Source organism: Gadus morhua, chromosome 21 (assembly GCF_902167405.1).
Source record: "Gadus morhua chromosome 21, gadMor3.0, whole genome shotgun sequence".
Taxonomy (NCBI): Eukaryota; Metazoa; Chordata; class Actinopteri; order Gadiformes; family Gadidae; genus Gadus; species Gadus morhua.
In genome coordinates, this window is record NC_044068.1 from 16977934 (window position 1) to 17004385 (window position 26452).

The 26452-nt window shown below is 46.7% G+C and overlaps 1 protein-coding gene across 3 annotated transcripts in view; it reads right to left on the reverse strand.

Moving 5' to 3' along the window:
- Positions 1-26452, reverse strand: part of cdc42bpb (CDC42 binding protein kinase beta (DMPK-like)) — a 38253-nt gene that overhangs the window by 2957 nt on the left and 8844 nt on the right. Inside the window, exons 6-37 of one of the 3 annotated variants that reach the window (XM_030344621.1) lie at positions 25117-25210; positions 24686-24886; positions 20726-20974; positions 20027-20267; positions 19624-19737; positions 18805-18938; positions 18122-18364; positions 17729-17839; positions 17105-17358; positions 16401-16506; positions 16066-16190; positions 15506-15611; positions 13414-13562; positions 12997-13094; positions 12650-12729; positions 12211-12288; positions 11846-11908; positions 11523-11628; positions 10785-10921; positions 10446-10585; positions 10175-10256; positions 9787-10003; positions 9251-9313; positions 8457-8698; positions 7613-7967; positions 6425-6522; positions 6247-6331; positions 5909-6026; positions 5457-5574; positions 3194-3358; positions 2678-2780; positions 2302-2366 (exon numbers count right to left, since the gene is read on the reverse strand). In XM_030344621.1, the coding sequence (XP_030200481.1) occupies positions 2302-2366; positions 2678-2780; positions 3194-3358; positions 5457-5574; positions 5909-6026; positions 6247-6331; positions 6425-6522; positions 7613-7967; positions 8457-8698; positions 9251-9313; positions 9787-10003; positions 10175-10256; positions 10446-10585; positions 10785-10921; positions 11523-11628; positions 11846-11908; positions 12211-12288; positions 12650-12729; positions 12997-13094; positions 13414-13562; positions 15506-15611; positions 16066-16190; positions 16401-16506; positions 17105-17358; positions 17729-17839; positions 18122-18364; positions 18805-18938; positions 19624-19737; positions 20027-20267; positions 20726-20974; positions 24686-24886; positions 25117-25210 (4540 nt within the window). Of the gene's footprint in view, positions 1-2301; positions 2367-2677; positions 2781-3193; positions 3359-5456; positions 5575-5908; positions 6027-6246; positions 6332-6424; positions 6523-7612; positions 7968-8456; positions 8699-9250; positions 9314-9786; positions 10004-10174; positions 10257-10445; positions 10586-10784; positions 10922-11522; positions 11629-11845; positions 11909-12210; positions 12289-12649; positions 12730-12996; positions 13095-13413; positions 13563-15103; positions 15167-15505; positions 15612-16065; positions 16191-16400; positions 16507-17104; positions 17359-17728; positions 17840-18121; positions 18365-18804; positions 18939-19623; positions 19738-20026; positions 20268-20725; positions 20975-24685; positions 24887-25116; positions 25211-26452 lie in introns of all 3 variants that reach the window. The other 2 variants (XM_030344619.1, XM_030344620.1) reach the window with 2 other exon arrangements.

Here is a 26452-nt window from a genome sequence, read left to right on the forward strand (position 1 = left end):
TGGCAATTGACTTGGATGCAACAGCCTATGTCATAGTGATCTGCCTCGTCGTCTGACGTCCTGCTCTGTAGTCCTGTTCTGCAATTATGTTTCGCGGTGGAAAAATGATCATCAATTGGAGATTTCCGCTTATGTTCCACTACAATATTGCATGCAGTGCAAAATAATTCCCCCCCGCTTTCATGTAGAATACCAGAATACTGCTTTTACAATTTACAATTAGGGCATTTAGCAGAAGCTTTTATCCAAAGCGACTTACATCATTTAATACACACATTGACACACCGACGGCAGAGTCAACCATGCAAGGCGACAGCCAGCTCGTCAGGAGCAGTTACGGTAAAGTGCCTTGCTCAGGGACACATCAACACTCAGCTAGAAGGAGCTGGGGATTGAACTAACAACCTTTCGGTTACAAGACAACTGCTCTCCCTCCTGAGCTAAGCCGACCCCTTTTTCGCAATCTTTCGCAGTTATTTTGGTCTGCAAGTGTGAAACGTTTGACGCGCACATGCTGCATGAATGCTTGAATCGCTTGAAGTAGTAAACACGGAAGTAATGCTGCTATCCATTTGGATGGTACGCTGGTACAAACGACGAGCTTCAGCGAGAACGTGACGTATTTCCCTTGCTCCAGCCTTCCAGTTTGCCATTTGTGTTTCTGTCGAGCCACGAGGGGGAGTAGTAGCAGGCTAGTCATCATTAGCAACATAGCCTCTTTAGCAAACCAGCTTCAAAACAAAACTTTACATTGAATTGCACGCAAAGCAAGACCGTGCAATGCATATATTGGTGACCGGATTTAAGCAGCAATGAAATCAAGTGTGTAAGAGGTTTTAAAAACGACATTAAAACCACCAACGTGGTACAAATAGAAAGAAAATACATCTCATCCCCCATTAACTATGGGCGCAGCCATCTTCTTTGCGAGTTGTACAGCTCTGCTCGCACTACTTTGAAAGCGACGAGATACTACGACCAAAAGGGGGCGTGCCTCAGTGAAATGCCGCAGAAAGCTGGGAGATTTGCGACTTTACCACTTCGTAAATCCAAATGGATAGCAGCATAAGGCGGAAGGTAGTTGGTTGACTTCAGTTCAAGACGACGCTACTGATTGGTCAAAAGTGTGTGCATGTTTGTGTGTCACTGCACGAGAGTTCAATGTTGTCATTAGCTGTTACTTCTTTCTGACCAATCGCAGTTCAAGGCCCACCTGGGCTGTACCACTTTGGGAGGGGACGCTCAGTTACTCCCCTCTAGACAAAATCGACTTGGTTGCGACGTTGAGTGAGTGAGAGGTTGCGGGCGCACAGCTCAGCAACGGCGCTGCAAGGAACTTTTATAAGCCCAATATTGTTATCCCGCAGTAATCAGCCCGACAGCCCCGAAACGTTAACGGCCCGCTAGAAATTCTCCCGACTCTCCCGATTACCACTCTGCCACCGTGTGTGTGTGTGTGTAACCTGAAGCCTGGTAATGTGTATAGGCCTACGTACGGTACGAATATTCATACTGGTTTAAATAATAAATTATAGTGTTTCCCATCTTTGCTGAGCAAGAGTTTTGTTCCAAAGTTCAGTGACTGAAACAAATAAAAGCCTGGGCTAATGAAGTTTTACGCTAGACCTACCACTGTCATGCACCTACCCGATGTCAAGTGGACCGGGTTAAATTCACTGCGGGTATTAACGGCGTTAACGCAAACACTGCGGGTATTAACGGCGTTAACGCAAACTAATTTTAACGGTGTTAATTTTTTTATCACACGATTAACGCAATTTCTTTTTTTATTATTCTTTGGCTCAAAACAAAGAAGCAGTAGCCTGACTGCTATGTTCAAGGCAGTATGTTTGTTTGTTCATCGTTTAATTGCACCATAGGCTGAGTCCTAGTTTACCTTTGCACTTTGTAATTTTTTTTGTATCGTCCTGTTTTGATCAGTATATGCCAATGTTGTTATCAATAAAAAAACATTTGCACAAGGCAAGCCGATGCACTTCTCAATGTTGATAAGGGCATTAAAATTAGAAAAAAATAATGGGACAAAGAAATCAAGGGATATTTAGCATAGTATTAATCACATTAATACCATAACTATGGTATTAATGTGATTAAATATTTTAATCGCTTGACCACACACACACACACACACACACACACACACACACACACACACACACACACACACACACACACACACACACACACACACACACACACACACACACACACACACACACACACACACCAATGTGAATGAATGTAGAGCCAGAGGTTTATAAGATAGATCCTGGTGTTTACCTCTCGGTCCAGGTCTTGGTCCGGCTCTCCAAGGCTTCTGGACCCAGAGCCTCCAAACTCTGCCCCTGAGAGCACAGTTACAAACAACGTATTCACCAATAGTTTCTCACCTGAACCCACCCCAGTTATTCAGATGAATCCCATCCCACGCGCTGCCCTTCGCCCCACAGTAGTTAGTGTCTCATCTCTGAGGATCGGTTCATGCAGTTCAAGCATTGAATGACATTCAACGGGCAAACGGCACGATTGGTCTTTGCGTTTCAGGTTGACCAATCACTACCAATATCCGTGTACATAAACCAGCCCTCAAGGCGAACAGGGAGAGATCTGCCGTTGATGTGTAGAAGAGTCAGAGTAGCCGTTTGTGTGCATTTACCTGAAGCGGTGCGGCTGATGTGTGATTTGCTCCTCTGTTGCCGGGAGATGCTGGAGAGGGGGCGAGGCTTCTCCTTAACAACCTCATCCTGAGAGGGAATGCCCTACACACACACACACACACATTTATGAAGGGCATTTGAGATGTTTGCATAGTAACTATGGAAACAAGAGCATCTTATTGTTGCTAAGATGGTGGAAGCCAGTTACGGTGTGACACGGAGAGGAAGGGTTGGAGTCAAGACAGGTATTGGAGGAGGAGACAGGAAGGGGCAGGGTCGAGACAGGTAGTGACTGGCTTGACTTAGATAGGGCAAGTTCAGAGACAGGAAGTGGTAGGGAGGAGACAGGAAGGGGTAGGGAGGAGACAGGAAGGGGTAGGGAGGAGACAGGAAGTGGTAGGGAGGAGACAGGAAGGGGTAGGGAGGAGACAGGAAGGGGTAGGGAGGAGACAGGAAGGGGTAGGGAGGAGACGGGAAGGAACATGCTTAAAGAGAGGAAAGGGGGTGTGGCCTACCCATCCTAGAGAAGAGGAGGAGGAGGAGAGAGAGGAGGAGCAGAAGTCTGGGTTGAGGAGGGCACTGGACGGAGAGCTCAGGTGGTAAACGTGCTCAAAGTTGGTGGGTGGGGAGATGAGGGTGTGGCGGGAGGGGGAGGGGGAGGGGCTGATGACATCACTGCTCTGATGTCACATGACACAGGTGAGGAGGAGGAGAGAGGAAAAACAGAAGGTGAAGAGTTCTGTCAGAGTTTGTTTTGATTTGACACCAAAAGAAAAAAGGGAAAAAAACCAGAATGAATGCCCTGGGGCCTGTACCACGAAGCTCGCTTAGAGGGTTAGCGAGGTATGTTGAGCTCAAAGCCTGGGTTGGTTGTACCACGAAAGTCGATCTCTTTTAGCGTTGCTGTATCAGCATGGTGACTTATGCCGCGTTTCCACTGCAGGGTGCGGAACGGATCGGATCGCAAAGGTGCGGTAGGGAGGGGGCGGTATAGCCCAGCTCAGTTCCGAGGTCGCGTTTCCACTGCCAACAGTACCTTTGGTGGTAGGCCGGATGTCGATCGCCGCGGCAGCTACGTAAACATCGTAAACAACGTCTTCCACCCCAAGAATGCAGACGAACGTCTCCACCTCCTTGTTCGCCCAAGCAAGCTTTTCACGCGACATGTTAATTGTAAAGAATAATACCTCGAGGCTACTGTTTGTTTGTTTTTATCCCCGCGTCACCCGGAAGTGACGATTCTGTTGACCAATCAACGGAGGGGGGGTGTAGCTAGAATTTCACGGGACCCTTTCAGGCGTCTGGTCTTGCTTTGGGTACCGCAACGGAGGAGTCCCGAGAATGGGGCCGGAACGGGTACGGCAAAGTCCGGGTCACGCCCACTTTTTGCGGTGGAAACGCGACCCGACCCGCACCTTTGCGATCCGATCCTTTCCACACCCTGCAGTGGAAACGCGCCATTATGCTCGCAACCAAACCTGGTCGGGAGCAGTTTTTCGGCTTAGTCTAGCCGGGGATCGGCTACTTAAAATCGGCGTGCGCAGCTTCCTATCCCCTCCTCTGACAATGGCGTCACCATTTGTGGGTGTTCCCGTGGACCTCGGCGCACTTCTCGTACAGGCGTCTCTCCGGTGACAGAGGGTTTTACGGGACAGAACCGATCCCTTGGCATTGTCTGACGATATTCAGATTTCAGACTTTATTGTCATTGTGCAAACAACGAAATTGGGGTTCTTCATGAGAGATACAGATTCTCATCAGAGGGTGTTCGTTATTTGATCGTCCTTTTGGACCTTATGTAGACAATGCCTACTGTTGCGCATTATGTCTCCGTGACAGAGTGCTAGAGTGGAGGTAGCACGTCAGTCTTGAATTTCTGCTGAATTTCTGCGGGGGTTCGACTCCCAAGTGACGCAAATTTATGTGAAGCTTAAAAAGTCCCAATTCTCATGCATATGGAATACTTATTCACTAAGGCCCCGTTCACACGAGGCCGAAACGGGCGAAACCGTTATGGTTTCGAAGTATCTCCGTAAAGACGAAGCCAAGCGAAACCGGGTAGATCTGTAGAAACGCTGTAGTACACATTCCAGGCCCATACGGGGCGCTGCTTCTGGTACAGAAATCCAGAAGAAATGAAATAAGAAGAAGAGGCGAGCATGCGCATAAAGGCTGCCCTTATGCGCATGCTCGCATGGGATTTCTGAGACTCCGCGGGCTTCAGAGCCATTGGCTAGCTAGGAGGTCGAGGGGTGGGCCGATGACGTCACGAGGTTGGTTTCAGAAGTTTGCGGTTTCGGTCAGCGGATTCACCGGCTTCGTGTGTACGGAAGGCCGAACTGTACAAGACCTTTGCGGTTTCGCCATGATTATATTCATCATATTTTTGTGCTTATTTCGATTTAATCTAAAGTGAGCTTCGTGGTACCATTTAACTCTGAATGCGAGTTGCGGCTCTGTCGAGCCAGGTTTTCCCAAGAAAGCCTGGGTATGTTCAGCGAGGTTCGTGGTATACCCCCCTGGTGACTAATTATCACAATAGAAGGAGGAGTAGGTAGGAGAAGTAACTGAGGGAGAGAGGATGTGAAGAGTTACCAGATGGAGGGAAGATAGAGGAGTTAAAAGGGGGAGAGTAGGAGGGGGGTAAGGGGTTACCAGGGGGAGTGGAGGAGTTACTAGTGGGAAGGAGGAGGGGTGAGGAGTTACCAGGGGAGAGGAGGAGGAGGAGTATAAACAGGAGGAGGTGTTAGAGTGGTCTAAGGAGGAGTAAGGCAGTACCAGGGGGAGGTCCATGAGGACCTGCATGCCGTCCCCTGGCCCCATGTGGGCCACGTGGTTGAAGTTGGTGGGGTTGGAGATCATCCTGGACCGCAGCTCTGGGTCCCGCAGCATCTCCCTGGAACAGAGGACAGCACCGTGTTGATGACAGGCAGGGTGGGATAGCGCTTCTTAAGGGCTCTTTGTGGTTCCACGTGCAAGCAACGCAAGGGGGTTATGGAACCCTTACGTCCTTGCGGACCCTCCTTGCGTCCAGCAAGTGCGCCTCCCAAAAATCGTAACCTTCCGTCGAGGCGACGCCACAGCAAGGGCTGGGATTGGTCCGCTAGCTAAAACCCGACGCAGAACCAATACCGGTTCACGACAGCGTCGAAGCGTCGGCGTGGTCATTGCGTTGCGGGAACGTGGGACTGTAAAAAGGCCTTTAGACCACGGCCGTCCAGCCTCATCACCTCCTCTGCTGAAGTCGCTCCTCCTCAGGGACCTTGAAGAGGAACTTGCGTTTGCTGCGGGTTCGAACCATCAGCTTCTTACTGTTGTCCGACGTCTCTGGGATGGCCAGCTCTCCTTCTGCAGGAGTGGGACATTCATTCACATGTCAATCATAATTGTTTTTTACATTCAATGGCCAATTATGCTTTTTTTTCATTCCTTTTTATGGTTTGCTTGTCTAGTGATGTCTAGCTGAGGTGGTCTAGTTAAGGCGGTCTAGTTAAGGCGGTCCGGTTAAGGCGGTCCGGTTAAGGCGGTCCGGTTAAGGCGGTCCGGTTAAGGCGGTATTGACAGATACCTGAGCTGCTGTTGTTAAAGTAGATGAGCCGTGGCTGTTCAGAACCCAGCAGGTTCAATGTCCCCTCGATGTTCAGAGGCCGGATCTAGAGGGAGAGAGAGAAAGAGAGACATGGATAATGAACAACACGCATAATATGACATGCACGTCCGTGTTCAGCCTCGCGGCCGGGCTGTACCTTTCTGAGGGAGATGGTCTGCACCCATTCAGCAGTGTGGATATCGAACACGTCCACCCCATACTCACTGTACACACTCAGGTAGAGCGAGTTAGAGCCTGCAGAGAGAGGGAGAGACAGGATTTATATATAATAGCAGGTAGTATATAAAAATACATAATAGTACATAATAGTAGGAGTAGTATATAGCAGTAGTAGTAGTATATAGCAGTAGTATATAGCAGTAGTAGATAGCATCAGTAGTATATAGCAGTAGTATTATATAGCAGTAGTATAAGGTAGTAGTATATAGCAGTAGTATTATATAGCAGTAGTATATAGTAGTAGTGTTATATAGCAGTATTATATAGCAGTAGTATATAGTAGTAGTATATAGCAGTAGTAGTGTTATATAGCAGTAGTATACAGTAGTAGTATATAGCAGTAGTGTTATATAGCAGTAGTATATAGCAGTAGTGTTATATAGCAGTAGTATATAGCAGTAGTGTTATATAGCAGTAGTATATAGCAGTAGTGTTATATAGCAGTAGTATACAGCAGTAGTATATAGCAGTAGTGTTATATAAAAGTAGTATACAGCAGTAGTATATAGCAGTAGTAGTGTTATATAGCAGTAGTATATAGCAGTAGTGTTATATAGCAGTAGTATTATATAGCAGTAGTATACAGCAGTAGTATATAACAGTAGTGTTATATAGCAGTAGTATATAGCAGTAGTAGTGTTATATAGCAGTAGTATATAGCAGTAGTAGTGTTATATAGCAGTAGTATATAGCAGTAGTAGTGTTATATAGCAGTAGTATACAGCAGTAGTGTTATATAGCAGTAGTATACAGCAGTAGTATATAGCAGTAGTAGTATTATATAGCAGTAGTATACAGCAGTAGTATATAGCAGTAGTGTTATATAGCAGTAGTAGTGTTATATAGCAGTAGTATATAGCAGTAGTAGTAGTGTTATATAGCAGTAGTATACAGCAGTAGTGTTATATAGCAGTAGTAGTGTTATATAGCAGTAGTATATAGCAGTAGTAGTAGTGTTATATAGCAGTAGTATATAGCAGTAGTAGTGTTATATAGCAGTAGTATATAGCAGTAGTAGTGTTATATAGCAGTAGTATACAGCAGTAGTGTTATATAGCAGTAGTATTATATAGCAGTAGTATACAGCAGTAGTATATAGCCTTACTGCAGGCCAGGGGGGTGGCGGGCCACATGAGCTCCAGGCTGCGGGAGCGCCGGCCCTGGGGGTCCACGTAGATGCCCAGCTGGCTGAAGCACAGCAGCAGCTCGCTGGAGCCCACCTCCAGGGCGTGCAGTGCGTCCAGCGGCTGGTGGGCCAGGAAGGCCAGCGAGGGGTCCGAGGGGCTGACCAGGCTGACCGGGGACGACTCCCCCTGCAGGGCCAGCAGGGCGAAGCCCGAGGGGTAGCCCATGCACAGGCGCTCCCGCACCATGCCCAGCCACTGGGCCAGGCCCGGCGCCTGCACCTCCCACAGCTTGCGGAAGTGGGGCTTGACCCGCGTGATCTCGTAGCACATCACCTGGGACAGGACACACAGCACTCTGTTGGTCACCCTGCGAGGAGCTGGAGCCTGGGAGTCTTACAGCCTGACCACTGGCTGTGGTAGCCTGAACACACAGTCTCAGGTCGTAAGAGGTGGGTATGGTACACACAACGTATTGGGCCTCAATACCAGAGCCTATTTAATCACCACACAATCTGCTGTATAAAAGAGGTACTGAACGGAAAACCGTCTGCATGAAAGTGGCATCAACCACGCGAGATGTCGTTTAGAGGAGCCATCAAACACACAACCTTGCGTCACACAGTAGGAAATCACACACATTCTTCTGTCAAAAGGAGGTATCCAACCCACAACCTTCTGTCTAAAGGAGGTATCCAACCCACAACCGTCTGCCTAAAGGAGGTATCCAACCCACAACCGTCTGTCAGGGCATCGACCACATACCCGGCCAACATAAAGGCCTTCTTTCAGTAGAGAAGGGCTTGGGTGAGTGGGGGGGCTGACCTGGCGTTTGACGGCGGCCAGAAGGCAGGCGGGCCCCCCGGGCCGGAGCACCCCCGTGCAGAGGGCCTGGCAGCCCTTGGTCTCGGTCAGCTTGATGTCGAAGGAGCCCTCCACGCCGTCCAGCACGGCCCAGGGCTGGAGGTGCACCTGGCGGGTCCGCCCGCACAGCAGAGCCACCATCTTCTCCTTGGGGATCAGGTCGATCTGGTACACCTTCTTGGAGTCCGAGGCGCGCACGATCACTGGAGGGGCACGGTGGAGTCAGACAATCCTCAATCAACCAATCATATCGGTCCGTTCAAATATCAACCAATTATATACATCTATATGGTATAGTATCAACCAATCATATCGGTCCATTCAAATATCAACCAATCATATATATCTATATGGTATAGTATGAACCAATCATATCGGTCCATTAAAATATCAACCAATCATATACATCTATATGGTATAGTATCAACCAATCATATCGGTCCGGTCAAATATCAACCAATCATATATATCTATATGGTACAGTATCAACCAATCATATCGGTCCATTATATATATCAGCCAATCATATAAATCCATTATAAATATCAACCAATCATATCAATCCATTATAAATATCAACCAACATATCGATCCTTTATAAATATCAGCCAATCATATTGATCCGATATAAATATCAGCCAATTAAGCTAATAAAGGTTTCATTAAAGGGTGCACAGTGTACTGATTTTCTTCAAACTTTTTGAAAGGTCATTCACGGTGATCTTATCTTCAGTCTGTCTGTGTATTGGTCTCACCATCTCTGGTGATCTCCACCACATACAGGCCATCCTCCGTTCCCAAGGCGATACGCTCCCGGTCTGTAAAAGAGAGCGAGAGAGACCAAGATGAGAGAGTGACAAAGAGACACAGTGAGAGAGCAGAAGGCAAGAAATCAATTCATGTACGTAATAATGAATGCTGTTCATTCAAGCTAAGGAATCGGTTGCGTTTTCAATGTCTTTCAATTTAGCTCGGTTCTTTTCTAATGTCATGGCTGGATTTAGTACGCCTGTCACAACATCCTCCTTCACAAACATAGTTACCGTAGTGGCGTGTAAAATTGGCATTGGATATATTATCAAATAAGTGTAGCTACAAATCTGGCCAATCATAGAAGACTTGAATCTGAGTCATATGTCAGCAGACAGTTTTGACTATATTAATTAAAAGCCTTTACCTTAAGTTAGGGCTCTATATTAAACATGATATATTAGGTTAAGGGCTACCTATGATGGCGGCTGACAGCGTGGTCTGTATTAAGTTAAGGGCTCTACATTAAGTTAAGGGTTACCTATGATGGCGGCGGACAGCGTGGTCTTGATGGCGGGCAGCGAGGAGTCGTAGGCCTCCTGCAGGAAGTGGACCTGGCGGTTCTTCAGACGGTTCTTGGACAGGATGTTCTGCAGACTCTCCAGAACCCCCACCCACCTCCTCTTCTCGACCTCGCTGTCGGCCAGCACCAGCAGAGACCCCGACCGGCCCGCCCCACTCTGCTGGGACCAGCACACCTGGAAGCACACGGAGATACTACTATTACAATGATGCTACACAGGGACCATACTGCAGTACTACGATGAAACATACAATAGCAATAACAACATGACAGCATGGAGCATACTGAGAAAAAAAGGGGTAAGAAAGTAACAATTTGATATAAAGGATCATATTAATGATCATACCATGAAGATGCAGGGAACGTCCTTCCTCGTGGCGTGGATAACGTCTGACGCCAGCACAGAATTCACAGAGAACTCCTCATCTCTAATAAACAGACACAGAAACAGAGTTAGTAAGCAAACACAAACAATCCTGAAAGCCAAACCGACGGACATACTTTGTCTGTCGGCACTCAGACACCGATTGAAGAGACATGTGACGACAGACAGGCAGGCATGCAGCCAGCCAGCCGGCCAGGCAGCGAGTGAGTCAGCCAGGCAATCAGTCAGGTACCTGAGGTCCAGCACCAGAGAGGCAGCCACCCCAGGCTGGGTAGTTTTGCCCTCAGGGATTTCGTAGAGGAACAGCTTGCAGTCACACACCACCGCATACACCTTCTGCCAACCCCTCCTCACGCCTGTAGGCTTAGGGATCTGCGCGCATGCACACAGACACACAACCAGACACACGTTATACCATCACATTTTTTTTGTATCCAAGGCAACTTTGTAAATTCAGATATATGACATGAAGGAGCAGGTCGGGTTAATGGGGCATCTTGACTGACGGGACTGTTAACCGACGTCCGTGGGAGACATTGTAGAGTGAGAGTAAACCAGCGTGGCGGCTCACCCTGACGTAGCCTTTGTAGGCGGTGCCGATGCCTCTCTGGACATCAATACCCAGAGGCCTCTTGGCCTGCTCCGCCGGGATTGGACACACCAGGGGGGCGTGATCTTTACAGCTCACATGACAGATAAAGGAGCACACTGCGAAGGGAAGAGGGGAGGGGGGGGGGGGAGTGAGGAGAGCAAGATAGAGAAAAGGGAGTGTAAGTTGTATGCAGAGGGGAGGTGTATGTGACCACTCGTTCAGAATAGGGCTGCTAGATTATGGGAAGAATCATGATCACAATTATTTTGGTCAATATTTAAATCACATTTATTCAAACGATTATTTGTGAGTTTGAAAACATGATGTATTTATTAAGCATGTCCTCCCCAATAACACTTTGTAACTGAGAACTTTGAAATTTCGACTTAAATTTTCGACTTCCAAATACACAAATGGCCAAAAAGAAAAATGTTCAAATCTAAAATAATGTACGGATATATATCCAACTGTTCTGCACATTCTATTAAAAAAATTATAAAAAAACTGAGTACAGAGTGTGAATTGTGCAGTAGCGTGTATTGTACAGATTGTGTGTACTATATAGAGTGTCACTCACAGAGTATGTGTATTGAATGGAGTGTATACTGTATAGTGTGTGTGCTTTATATAGTTTCTTACAGAGTGGGTGTATTGTAGTGAGGGTGTTACTCCATGTGTCTTGTGTAATGTGTGTGTATTGTATAGAGTGTGCGTTACCTTCGCAGGCGTATCCCTGTCGAATGAAGCCCACCATCAGAGAGGTGCAGTGGGTGCATTGGGTAGGGCTGGAGAACGTCTTGATACTCAGCTGGTGGGCTTTGGGCTGCACACGCACACACACACACACAGTTTATATGTGTAGCTCTAGATTACACATGCAAATAATAAACTCATCTTAACCTAGTTATCGTTCAATTTATTAACCACAATATAAACAGTGTAGTTTGAATAAGCAATCTTATTTTGTTCCCTGCAACATAACACGGTTAAGTCAACACAATCAGATTTGTGTTGGCGGGTGTGTGAGGGAGTGTGTGTACCTTTGGCGTGTTGATAAGGGAGGGTTGGTAGACGGGTGAGGGGGTGGTGGGAGTGACTAGCTCCTATAACGGCCGACAGACAGGGAGTTAGATAACATGGTCAATCATGTAGCATATACACCGCCACTATTTGGAACAATCACATCCTACATTTCAGTTTTACGCCCACGTATGTGGTCGCTTATCATTACAGATTCCTATTATGTATTTTAATTGGTTTAACTTTCCTGTACTCCTGCTACGAAACCCACATTTTCCAATCTGGGATTAATAAAGTATGATCTTTCGAGAAAGAAAGTCGTAACGTTCCCTCACTAAAACCCTTTAGGTGTGTGTGAGTGAGCGAGAGAGCGTCCGTGACTCACCTGGTGCTCGGTGGTGGGGGAGGGGGTGGTGGGGGCGCTCTCGGGTTTCAGGGGGGTGGAGTCTATCTCTGAGCTGGTCTGATATACATACACAAACAACAGTATGTCAGGAGGACACCGTGGCAGCAGGTCACCGCTAGATGGCAGCCACACAAAACGACCACACCGACGGAGTCACTCAACATTGTAAAGTGTCTTTCTTTTACTAGTTCCAAGGAGCACCTTCATTATGACAAAGTTCACATTTATTTTACGTCTACAATACAATACATTTTTTTAAAATACATTTTTCTGAAAGTGTTTTCTGTTCTACTACTGTGCTGTACTTGCTACTGTAGCACCAGAATCCCACGTCAACAAGTCCTATCCTATGTTCACATGCACGCCGTAGTTCAAATGAGGCTGAAAGTGTGAAGGAGATGGAGAGAGATTCACTCACCCTGAAGGTGAGGTCGTGGGCGAGCGGGGACGTGTTGAAGTACTCAAATATAGAGTCGTGGAAGTCTGGAAGCTTCATACCTAGAGAGAGACAGCACGAGGGGGAGAGAGAGAGAGACAGAGAGAGATAACAAGTGGGAGGGTGAGAGCGAGAAAAAAGTTAATGTTATAGTTGCAGAATCCTTTTTTTCTGATTATAATGGTAGAACTAGGGTAACAATGAAATACATATTGTTATACTGCTATGACAACAGTTTGGTATTGGCGACTGGCCTTGGGCCAGTAGCTACATTGGATTGGTAATTAGAGGAGCTGAAGGAAAAGGAGGAGAAGGAAGAGAATGTGTACCTTTATCGGAGCGTGAGCGGCTCTCCTCCAGCTCCGTCTTCATGTTTTCCAGCTGCTCCACCATGTCCCTGCTCTTCTCCTCCCTTTCCCTCAGTTTACTGGACAGACAGAGACAAAGGGACGGACAGAGACCGACGGTGAGACGCAGAGATAGACAGTGAGGCCCATAGATCTCCTTGTCCTTAACGAATTTACCCACAAGCAAAACAAAGTGTAGCACAATGTGCACACTGATAATATAGGAAGATGCCGCTGGGGTTAAATCGATGTGTGGGGCAACAGATGCAAGTTTGTGTTGCGTATTTTCAGCCACAGAAAACAGGGTCACCGTGCAGCTCCAGTGCCCAGCCTGTTGACCCTGCACTGAACGCTGCACAGACTCGTCTCCACCGTCGCTGCTGTGGACCCCAGACTGACCTTTCATAGGAGATATTGGAGGCCTTGACTTTGCGGAGCTCGTCCTGGACCAGCTGCTTTGCCCGGATCTCAGCCTCCAGAGCCGACTGCAACTCCAGCCGGGCTGACATGTCCAGCTTCTGGCTGCGACGCACCTTCCACAGCGGGTCCTATACAAAACCAGACCGGAAGCAGTGAGAACCAGCCGGGACCAGTGGGAGCCAGTCAGGATTGGGTAGAAGCAGACCAGGAGTAAGAACCAGCCATAACCAGTTAGAACCGGTAAGAAACAGGTCAACACACAAGAGTTTTCCCAAACTGTGGCAGAGGACCCCACTTGCAAACGTTCACAAGGACATTGATATCGCATGCCGATGTTGATAGTGTTAGAACGATGCGTGTGGAATCAGAGGTACAACAATGCAAGAAGGTCAGAACCTCTTCAATACAGTGTCTCACACACGGCAGGTGGTACAGAAGCCCGAGTGATGGATGGTAGCCATGGTGATGTTAGAACACTCTGACCACAGGAGGAGGAGGCCGGAGGAAACAGGAAACAGCAAGCAGAAATACCTCTGCTTCCTATTTTATTGTTTAGGTCAGGCAATTGGAACAGCCAAGGATCTTTCAGCCAATCAGAACAGCCACCAGCATACCCTGTGATCGTTGATAAGAAGAGGCGAGGCACAATGGTCCCTTTAATTCGTTGTCTTCCTTAGTGGCCTTTGCTGCTGACTGATGCTCAGTATGTATTAAAGAATGACTGATGCTCAGTACGTACTGAAGACTGACTGACGCTCAATACGTATTAAGACTGACTGACGCTCGGTACGTATTAAAGACTGACTGATGCTCTGCATGCATTGAAGACTGACTGATGCTCAGCACGTATTAAAAACTGACGCTCAGTACGTATTAAAGACTGACTGATGCTCAGTATGTATTAAAGACTGACTGATGCTCAGTATGTATTAAAGACTGACTGATGCTCTGTACGTATTAAAGACTGACTGATGCTCAGTACGTATTGAAGACTGACTGATGCTCAGTACGTATTGAAGACTGACTGATGCTCAGTACGTATTGAAGACTGACTGATGCTCAGTACGTATTGAAGACTGACTGATGCTCAGTACGTATTGAAGACTGACTGATGCTCAGTATGCATTAAAGCGGGGTAGAATAGTATAGGGGTTAGGGAGTTTGACTCCCAAACGTTGGGGTCTACCTGTAGGCCCCCTAGAGCAAGATGCCCCATAACCCGACCTTCTCCTTAACAAGTCTGCCTTCACATACAATTTGGATAAAAGCGTCTGCAGAATGAGTTGAAAAACTTTTAAATTTTACTGATTCCATCTTAATCTATTTTACCAAAGAATAAGCTAAACTAACACTAATATATCTTGCAACGTAACTATGAAAACGAAAAATGAACTAACCTAAACCTAGACTTAACTATCCAAACCCTACATTGACTAAACCTATACTCAAAAGAAATTAGCAATCACTGGCCAACATAACTTAACTTTAAGTAGCTCAGTATCACACTGGGATATGACACAATGGCCGGTTGTCTGATCAGAATGATCAGACAATGATCACAACCACTTTGTGAATGACAGACAGCTCAGCCTATGAGCATGCAAGCAGAATCCAGTTCAGAGCAGTAACCTATATGGATTGCTTGGAGACCCGTGCCTGGCTCACTCACCCTTTTGTCCCCACCAATAGGAGGCAAGGGCCTCTTAGGGGGCGTGGCCACTCCAGATAGTTGCTGAGGAGGCATTTCAATTTCACAAAGCATGCAACACGTGTCAACACGCTACCTGAAATACTACCCGTCGAACCGAAAAGGTAGCCACATATTATACGACTGAGAGGAGTGTGTGTGTGTACATTAGTGTGTGTGTGTGTGTGTGTACATTGGTGTGTGTGTGTGTGTGTGTGTACATTGGTGTGTGTGTGTGTGTGTACATTGGTGTGTGTGTGTGTGTGTGTGTGTGTGTGTGTGTGTGTGTGTGTGTGTGTGTGTGTGTGTGTGTGTGTGTGTGTGTGTGTGTGTGTGTGTGTGTGTGTGTGTGTGTGTGTGTGTGTGTGTGTGTGTGTGTGTTACCAGGGTCCTGGATCCCAGGTTGGAGCTCCGTAGAGACTCCAGCTCCTCCGTCATCTTGGAGGCCAGCGCCTGGAGGTAGCCCCGGGCGTCCTTCTCATCGCTCACCCTGAACACAGGTTAACACGTTTAATAACACTAACCTAGCACACAGGTTAACACGTTTAATAACACTAACCTAGCACACAGGTTAACACGTTTAATAACACTAACCTAGCACACAGGTTAACATGGTTCATAACACTAACCTAGCACACAACAACATGTGTGAATATAGTATTCTTATCTCTCGCCCTGAGTACACAGGGCTACATGTATAATTAACACTAACCTAAATCAAAGCTATATACTGAATACAGAATGATAGAATGAATATAAAGGCATTGGTTGGTAATGCTTTGGTAGCCTGGTTTAGTAAGCTAGTGTGGTAAACTGTCGTATATTTTAACTGGTTTGGTCAACTTGTTTGGTAAACTGGTGTGGTGAACTGGTTTGTATTTAAACTGGTTTGGTACACTGAAGGTTAACTGGTGTGGTGCACTGGTCTGGTCAACTGGTCTCACCATTGGATTATCTCTGCTATCTGGGCCTCCCAGTGCGCCACACTGTCCTTCTTAGACGCCACCTCCTGGAGCTCATCCTCCAACTGGCGGTTCTGATCGGTCAGCTTATCCACGAAGCTGGCCAGCTGGTAGAGAGAGACCGAGAGACAGAGAGACGGAGAGAAAGAGAAAGAGTGATCCAAAGACAGAGAGAGGGAGGCAGAGAGGAGAAATATGGAAGAGAGCGAGAAACAGAGATAGGAAGGGAGATGGTATAATACTTCTGCTGTGTTTACTGCGGCGAAAACATTGCCGGCGTCAGCTTCAACATGATTGACAGGTCCTCCTTGTCGTACCTTGTCGGCCTCTGAGGTCAGCTTGAGGTTCTCCTCTGTCAGAATGCTGCGCTCCCTCTCGTACTTCTCCTTCACCGCCCCCAGCGCCTCCTCACTCTCTACTTGTCTACACACACACAAACAGAAACACAGTACATGTTGTCATTTTTAACCCATCATAGCTTAGCCTCACCTAGCTCATCCTAGCCTAGCATAGCCAGATCTAGCCATACCAAATCTTGCCTTGCAAGTACCCTAGACTAGCCAGACCAGTTTAGCAAGACCCAGCCTACCCTAGCCATACCTAGCCTAGCATATATAGATCAAGCCAAATCTAACCTAGTTTAGCCTAGCAAGTACCCTAGACTAGCCAGACCAGCTAAGCCAGACCTAGCCTAGCGTTTCCAGATCTACCCATAACTAATCTAGCTTAGCCTCGCAAGTACCCTAGACTAGCCAGACCAGCTAAGCCAGACCTAGCCATACCTAGCGTAGCATATCCAGATCTACCCATATCTAACCTAGCTCAGCCTAGCAAGTACCCTAGACGAGGAAGACCAGCTAAGCCAGACCTAGCCTACCGTAGCCATACCTAGCCTAGCATATCCAGATCTAGCCATACTGAACCTAGCTTAGCCTCGCAAGTACACTAGACTAGCCAGACCAGCTCAGCCAGACCCTAGCCAGACCCTAGCCTGCCCTCCCCAGACCGCAGCCAGACGTACCGGTCCCTCTTGGTCTTCTCCAGCTTGTCCTTGAGGACCATCAGCTCCTTGTGCATGGTCAGCTGCTGCCCCTCAGAGTCCTGCAGCTCCTTGCGGAGGCTCTTGAGCTCGGAGGTATGGGACGCCTCCCGCCTCAGCTGCTCCTCCTCGTAGAACAGGGCCTTCTTGTCCAGCTCAGACTTGACCCGGGTCAGCTCCTGCTGGGACTCGGGGCTGCCGGCGGTGCTCCGCCCTGTGCTACGGCCCTGCTTCACCTGAGGGGGGGGGGGGGGGGGGGGGGAACCACAGAGGTGTTAGCCACCGACCGGTGTTATTCCCTGGGTGGAATCTCCCCATGCGGACATTAAAAGACTGCATCGTATTTTATTGTATTGTCGTCATTGGGGCGCCCTGGGTCTATGCCGTTGCGTTTATTGTCGCGCATACTGAGAATAGTCTCGCAGAAGTGGCCAAATGTCATATGTGGACATTAGCTACATCTTCATAACGTGAAGGGGAAGGGACCAATTAACATTTATGTGAATGGCAGACAAAGAAGAAGATGTCCCTCCGTCACCCCGACGTGTGATCTCATCTTGAGAAGCAGTGGTTTGGCCTTCAGAAGGCAGACTAGACGCCACCCACCTTGAGCATCTCCAGCTCCGACTCCAGCTGCTTGGAGTACACCTCGCTGTGCTCCCTCAGCTTCTTCTCTTTAGACGCCTCCGCCCGCGCCTCCTCCAACTGGGACTCCAGCTGGGAACCACACAGAGAGCGTTAACACTGTCATACGCTGGAACCTAAAGCCTTACATACTGAATTATATTGAAACACAGAAAGTTGTATTTTACATTCTTATCAAGCCCAAACAATAACATTTTAACAAGTTCTGATAAACTATGACTTTTTAAACCAGCTCAGATTTAGACTTAACCAGTTCAGATCCACTTTAACATTACGAACCAACTCAGATCCACTAGGAGCCTGTAAACCAGTTCATAGTAAACCCCCTCAGGGACACCCTCTCCCCACACACACCTCCTTGCGGGCCTTCTCCGTCTTGCGGATCTCCTGCCGCATGGCGTCCATCTTCTGGCTGACGGCATCCATCTCCTCCTCCTTGTCGCGGAGCTGGCGCGAGAGCTTCTGCTTGGACGAGCGCAGCTCGGCCATGCGCTCCGACAGCTCAGAGAACTGCTGCAGGGCCAGCTTCCTCTGGGAGTGGGCCTCCTTCAGCTCCTTGGTCTGGGACCGCAGGCGCTCCAGGGCGTCAAGGAGCTGCTGCTCAGGGGAGGAGCAGGAGGAGGAGGAGGAGGAGAAGAGAAGGTTCACAAGAATGAGGAGAGAAGAGGGGGAAGGAGGAGGAGGAGGAGGAGGAGGAAGAGGAGAAGAGAAGGTTCACAAGAATGAGGAGAGAAGAGGGAGAAGGAGGAGGAGGAGGAGGAAGAGGAGAAGAGAAGGTTCACAAGAATGGAGGAGAGAAGAGGGAGAAGGAGGAGGAACGGGGAGGAGCAGGAGGAAGAGAGAGAAGGAAGAAGAAGAGGGAGGAGCAAGAGAGAGAGGAGAGATGGAGGAGGAGGAAAGAAAACAAGAGTTTGACAGGGAGAGAGACAAAGTGATGAGAAGGAAAGCAGGAGTGACATGCAGGGCTTGAATCCCTAACCGTTGGACATACCCCCCCGATAGTTTTTGTGACAGGGATCGAACCGCTGACCAGGTACCTTATGGATCTCATCTTTCTCCTGTCTCAGGGCTTTGACCTGCTTTTCCAGGGCTTTGAGTTTGGAGGCGGAGCTTTCGTAGTCCTGACGCAGAGTCACGGCGTCCTCCAGCTGCTGCTCCAGCCTATCAGAGTCTAGGATACAGTGAGAGCAGGAAGCGGGTTACAATCATCGACCATCATGTATAGATCATTGATCATCATCATACTGCATCATTATCAGGAGACAAACTATTATGACATTCAGGGTACATACGCTTTCTTTTTTGGCAGTTTTTGGCATTCATAACGCATGATTTTCTCCATTATAAAGCAAACTAGGCTTCTCCGAGACAGATTTGATTGTTTGGCCTTGTGTTCACAAAATAACCATTTCTAATCTCCCCGCCGATATAAATGGATGGGATCGTGACTGAAGGAGGCGTTTCCATGGTTACGAGCCGGAACTCTAACAGAGTGAGAGGTGCTTGCAGCATCTGCCCCCGGAAACACTGATTGGTCAAAAGGTTACCGGAGGACGTGGGAGGAAGTGACACGCCCCATTGACAGACTTCAGATGTGTTCAGAGGCGTGATGGAGAGACCACCGTGAATGGCCAAACATTCTCTATTATTTTTTATTGTCCTCAAATGGTATTTTACCGTCACGAAATTAAGATATCGAAAAAAATATATATTGTACTACATTTCTAACGATGGGAAAAATAATATTAATATTATTATATATTAAAATTCTCAACATTCGAAACCTCAGAGAAATTGAAGCTGGTATAAGTCAGTGTCCTGACCCTCAGTATGACAGTTAGGTACGTTCTACGCACCCGTCAGCTTCTTCTTCAGCCTCTCAATCTCCTCGTTGAGCTTCTTCATCTCCTTGTCTCGGCTCAGAGTCCCCCCGCTGCCCCCACCAGGGGCCTGCAGGGCCAGTGTGGACTCTACACACACACACACACCATTTAGTAGATATAATATGGGTGGATATTATGTCTACCATAGAAAACACAATGTGCTAACTGGAATGCACATGAATATGCATGTGCGTGCATGTCAGTCTGTAGGTTTCTCAGTGTTTGTGTATCGTGCATGCGTGTTGGTGTGTTTCTGCATATGTGCGTTTTTGCATATATGTGTGTTTTCACATGTATGTTTGTGCAGCTGTGTGTTTGTGCACCATCGTGGCTGAGCTCGCCTTCCCTCTATGAGTGTGTGTCTTTCGTTGCTCACCTTGTAGTTTGCGGTTCAGCTCCAGTTTCTCCTGCTCCAGTCGACGGATCCTCTTCTCAAAGACCTCCACGTCCTGCCCCGCCTCCCCCCCCTCCTCCCCCACCCTCACCCCTCCGGCCTCCCTCCCTCCGAGGCCGGCGCTGCCCCCGTCGGAGAAGCAGCTCTCTGTGGTGTAGGTGAAGCCTACGAAGGGCAAGTGCTGACCGGTGAAGCCCGTGTGAGACGTAGGGGGGGCGATTTCCTGGGAACACACACACACACACACACACACACACACACACACACACACACACACACACACACACACACACACACACACACACACACACACAGTAAATACAAGCAAGTAAGAATAACGTAACAACCTTTTGTCCCAGCGTGACTAGCATCTACTTGGTCCAGTGTGTTTCCCCTGCCTCCTCCCTCCCCTGCCTAGTCTCTCCCCGGCCTAGTCTCTCCCCGGTCTAGTCTCTCCCCGGTCTAGTCTCTCCCCGGTCTAGTCTCTCCCCGGTCTAGTCTCTCCCCGGTCTAGTCTCTCCCCGGTCTAGTGTCCCCCCGGTCTAGTGTCCCCCCGGTCTAGTGTCCCCCTGGTGTAGTGTCCCCCTGGTCTAGTCTCTCCTCTTCCTACTGTCCCCCTGGTCTAGTCTCCCCCTGGTCTAGTGTCTCCTGGGTCTACTGTCTCCTTGGACGTGGACTTACAGGGTTCTTGAGCACGTCGTCGTCCACGTCGAAGTTGGACGTGTCGGAGGGGGAGGAGACATCGGGGATGTAGGGTGCCTCCATGGAGCGGATGTGCTCCCAGTCGATGCCCTTGAAGAACGGGTGGTTCTTGAAGTCGGAGATGCCGTTGAGGCCCAGGCGGCGGTCCCGGGAGCAGAGGAGCTTCTGGATGAGGTCCTTGGCGTCTTCCGAGACGTCCGACACACTGGAGGGGAACTGGAAACGCTCCTGAAAACACAGACGGAGACGTTAGGATTCTGAGGAAACGTACAAACATGTGCAGACACAGAAACACATATACACAGAGACAGGAACACGTATATTGACAGATATTTATTAGTGCTGTCAAGCGATTAAAATATTTAATTGCGATTAATGTCATAGTTAACTTGCGATTAATCGCGAGCAATCGCGATTAATCGCAAATGTTTTTTCTATGCTAAATATCCCTTGATTTCATTTGCCTTGTGCAAATGTTTTTTTATTGATAACAACATTGGCATATACTGATCAAAACAGGACGATACAAAAAAAAAGCCTATAGTGCAATTAAACGATGAACATACAAACATACTGCCTTGAACATTGCAGTCAGGCTACTGACTACTAAAGATTATTATATATTTTTTTAATTAACGCCGTTAAAATCTGTTTGCGTTATTGCCGTTAATAACGCGTTTAACTGACAGCACTAATATGTATACAGGCAGGCACAAACGCTGTTAAGTAGAAGACAGTGAGGGGAAATTGGGGCAGTCAGAGCAGAGATCGGATGAGGACACCCCAAGGCGGACGGCCTCCTAACCCTTATACTTCAACCTTCATGCCCATGTAGCATGCTGTGTGTAGCACACCCATGTAGCTGATATGAGACACAGCCGGTCCTCTACCTCATACTACCATGTTAACCATGTAGCTTGCTGAATGTGGCACACCGATGAGGCACGCTGCATGGACAGAACATCCTCTTCCCCTCACAACCTTCACGACGGTGTAGCATGCTGAATGGAGAAAGACTAAATATATGCTAGCACGTCGGTGTAGCGGGCTGTATGTAGGACGCTCATGTTGCCTGCTATATGTAGGGATGGCCCGAATGCCATTTTTCAAGCTTCGAATACTCGTTGGTTTTTCCGAGCGAATATTCGAATACTCGTTCCAGAAAAAAAAATCAAAAACATTAATAATCCCTATATACTCCCTGGAACCGATTTTGACAGTATCTGCATATTTTGTTGAAGATTTAATAGCTTTTGAACGTTAATTAGTAGGCCTAAGTAGGTTGAAGTTCCTTAGTTTTTCCCCGTGAAAGCGAACAGCTGTTGCTCCGTTCCAAATCAGCTGTTCTGCCATCTCAGCCCTTACGGGAGCTTTTCAATTCATCCTGGAACGTGCATCTTTTCAGGGAATTTGTACAATAAATCCATAACAAATACAGAATATTGATTGTCTTATGTGTCCATATTATATCCATTATATTGACCGGGTATTCCCAAGACGCTCACGCTCTGCAGTAAGCCAGTCACAGTTGATTGGCGCGGCGCTGTACAGCGAACGTAAACAAACAACTAAGCTAAGGTTTTAAGTATTACTTTTCCTCCAGAGATCCCGCTAATGTTGTGTTATAAAGTAAAGGGAAACAAGATATCTATTCTTCCTCCACCTCTCTCGCTTCTCTGCTTGGTGTAGCTGACGCTTATAGTTTGCCTCCCTTGCTCTGGTAACGTCACGTACGTGAAAGAAAAAAAAAACGAAGCTCCGAATACTGATTTAAGCTTTGAATACTAATTTTCCGAACGAGTATTAGAATATTTGAATAATTCGGGCCAGCCCTAGCTGTATGTACCACAAAAAATAATAATAAAAGCACACTGAACAGATTCATGTAGTACCAGCCTGTAAGGATGCTGTGCTGGTTTACCTTTTTAACAAAAAAAAAAGCAATTCTAAATTTAAAATAATTGTACAACCAATCATACAGTAAACTCTTCTCTGGTCTTCTCATGCACCTCCTAGTTTACATCGTAACTTGGTGATTGTAACAACATGGTGATCGTCACGTCTAACCTCTGAAGCAACTGAAGCGCATTACTAAGGTGTTACCAGTGAGAACAATATTTGCGCGTTTCGGGCTGTAATCAAATTAAGTATAGTGGCAGTCTGAAATGAATTAATGTTCACTATGGACTTAATAAGGGCTTTAGCTACAAACTAACACATATCTGGTGCAGCCCAGTCCAGATGCAAGTGATATCACAAAATATCATTTAAACACAATATGTACAAATTTGGTAGAGAAATAAGGCATGCACAAGGTAGGTACTAAGGTGGTAATCTAAATAAGGCTATTTTGAATGTTTCATCATAATTATCTAGAAAACGATATTATGTAGCCTGCCAATGTAGCATGCTATTTGTAGCTTGGCGATGTAGTTTGACGATACAGCATGCTAAGCTATGCTATATGCAGCAGGCTCTATGTAGAACGCTATATGTAGCAAGTAGCATGCACATGCTATATAAATAAAGATGACGTGACAGGAAGAAAGAAAAAAATGGGCCTTGTACCACCGGGGGAGCTTTTTTCATAGATTGAAAGAGTTTTTAAATAGCAGCTCAACTAGGACGAGCTCCGTGGAGAGGCAGACTGTCCTGGAAACCTACACTCTACGAGAGCTAGCTCGAGTAAGGTATGTTATGGTGTATGAGTGGAGACAGTAAGGTGTGTTATGGTGCATTAGTGAGACAGTGAGGTGTGTTATGGTGTATGACTGAGACAGTAAGGTGTGTTATGGTGTATTAGTGAGACAGTAAGGTGTATTAGTGATACAGTGTGGTGTGTTAAGGTGTATGAGTGGAGACAGTAAAGTGTTTTATGGTGTATTAGTGAGACAGTAAGGTGTATGAGTGGAGGCAGTAAGGTGTGTTATGGTGTATGAGTGGAGACAGTAAGGTGTGTTATGGTGTATGACTGAGACAGTAAGGTGTGTTATGGTGTATGAGTGGAGACAGTAAGGTGTGTTATGGTGTATGACTGAGACAGTAAGGTGTGTTATGGTGTATGAGTGGAGACAGTAAGGTGTGTTATGGTGTATGACTGAGACAGTAAGGTGTGTTAAGGTGTATGAGTGGAGACAGTAAGGTGTTTTATGGTGTATTAGTGAGACAGTAAGGTGTATTAGTGAGACAGTAAGGTGTGTTATGCTGTATGACTGAGACAGTAAGGTGTGTTATGGTGTATTAGTGAGACAGTAAGGTGTATTAGTGAGACAGTAAGGGGTGTTATGGTGTATTAGTGAGACAGCAAGGTGTATTAGTGAGACAGTAAGGTGTATTAGTGAGACTGTAAGGTGCATTAGTGAGACAGTAAGGGGTGTTATTGTGCATTAGTGAGACAGTAAGGTGTATTAGTGAGACAGTAAGGGGTGTTATGGTGCATTAGTGAGACAGTAAGGTGTATTAGTGAGACAGTAAGGTGTGTTATGTGTATGAGTGGAGACAGTAAGGTGTATGAGTGGAGACAGTAAGGTGTATTAGTGATACAGTGTGGTGTGTTATGGTGCATTAGTGAGACAGTAAGGTGTATGAGTGGAGACAGTAAGGTGTATTAGTGATACAGTGTGGTGTGTTATGGTGCATTAGTGAGACAGTAAGGTGTATGAGTGGAGACAGTAAGGTGTATTAGTGATACAGTGTGGTGTGTTATGGTGTATTAGTGAGACAGTAAGGGGTGTTATGGTGTATTAGTGAGACAGTAAGGGGTGTTATGGTGTATTAGTGAGACAGTAAGGTGTATTAGTGAGATAGTAAGATGTGTTATGTAGTCTTAGTGGGGACGGTAAGAAGTCTTGTGGGTAATGTGTGTTCATATGCGTATGACTTAGTAAACAGATAATCACAGTATGTTTGCGAGGCACCGCGATCAGCAAGGGGGCTCACCTCATGGTTCATGATCTTTCCGTAGGTCTCCACCAGGGACTCTGCGTAGAAGGGGGTCTCTCCGTACAGCATCTCGTACATGCAGACCCCAAGGGACCACCAGTCACACTCCGGACCATAGCGCCCCATGCCGTCCTCCATGGCTTGCAAGATCTCAGGGGAAATGTAGTCTGGAGTCCCCACGGCGACTGAAGACTGGACCTGGAAGCAAAGAGCGGCCATTACAGTTGTAGTTCTATGATGATGGTTGAGAGAGACAGAAAAGAACAGGGTCACTTTGTTTGGACTGTGATGTTGTGTTCACCACAGTCACATCCCCCTTCACAGGGTACAGACTTTTTTTTTTCACGTGTGTTCATCATATGAACACACGTACACGCTTGTGTACGTGTGTTCATATGTGTGTGTTTTTGTCTGTGTGTGTGTGTTACCGTGCCGTCCTTCATCATCTTGAGACAGGAGCCAAAGTCTGCAAGGCGGATGTGGCCGTTGACATCCAACAGGACATTGTCTGGTTTGATGTCCCTGGAAAACATTGAATACAATATATAGAACTAAACATCATAGAGTATAGATTATATAGATGTCGTTATATAAGGATGACGGTTTATCTTTTGGAGTTAAATGAAGGAGGGGGTTAGTAGCTTCTAGTTATATCTAGGTATATAAAGAAAAGCTTAATACTTTCTCGTAATATTAAGTATAGTATTAAACTGCTGTAATTATATTAAGGAGAGGTATCGTTGAAGGAAGCTGGAAAACTGCCCAGTACAAAACTACATTTCCCAGAGGACATTCCCTCCAGGAAGAGGCCTCTTCCTGTATGGAAGCTGTAACAGGAAGTTGAAAGAGACACACCCAAATAGTCCTCCAGTTTCTGTTCAGTCCTACAACCCCTTGCTACAATGCAAAACCATGTTGCAAATTACAGGGATCGAAATTGCAAACGTTTTGGACGCATATTCTCCTGAAATTGAATCTGTGCAACCTAAAAGTATACAATTTGGAGCGTTTGTGCTAGCGGAAATATTTCCCCATCTGGTGCAATTTTTTAAAACATTATTAATATCGAAGTCCTTCCCTTGTACATTCGCTAATTAGTGCACTCAGGATGTGCAGTGTTCAGATTAATTTCTGCGTTGGATCATTTATTAATTAGTCTATTAAATAAGATGTGTTAAAATGAAGTAATGACAGAAACTGCTTGCGAATTTACCGGTTCTTCATCATTATTCCTCAACGCGAGAGGGGGCTGGCCCTACCATTGCACATTTATAGGGGTGTTTCCGGGGGAATGTACCATTTTAAAGGGGGTATTATTGATACTTTAAATATTCAGACTTACAATGTGCACTCTTGCTTACTATGGAAACATAATTTCCATAAATGGAAGCTGTTCTTTAGTTAAATATTTAAAGATGTCTGTAATTTTAAGGTCAGAAAAAGCCCAAGTCAGCCTACTTGCCAAATGTATCAGCAAATGTTAAGTGTTCAATTTTGATTGCTGGATTCCATTTATTAAGTATCCTTAATTCAAATCAATCTAAACCAGCACTACGGCTGTGGTGCTAAGCCCCCTTAAAAAAGTATCTACATAAAAAAACTACATAAATGACAGGTGCGCCTAACGTCTATGGTTGGGAGCGCCAGGGCTTGTAGCCCCAGTGCTACCAGTGCAGTGAGCGTTACGTAAGTGCCTGTCCATGTGGAGGCTATGCTAGTGCACTGCACTACAAAAACAAACCGCAGCAACTCACAATTTTTGGC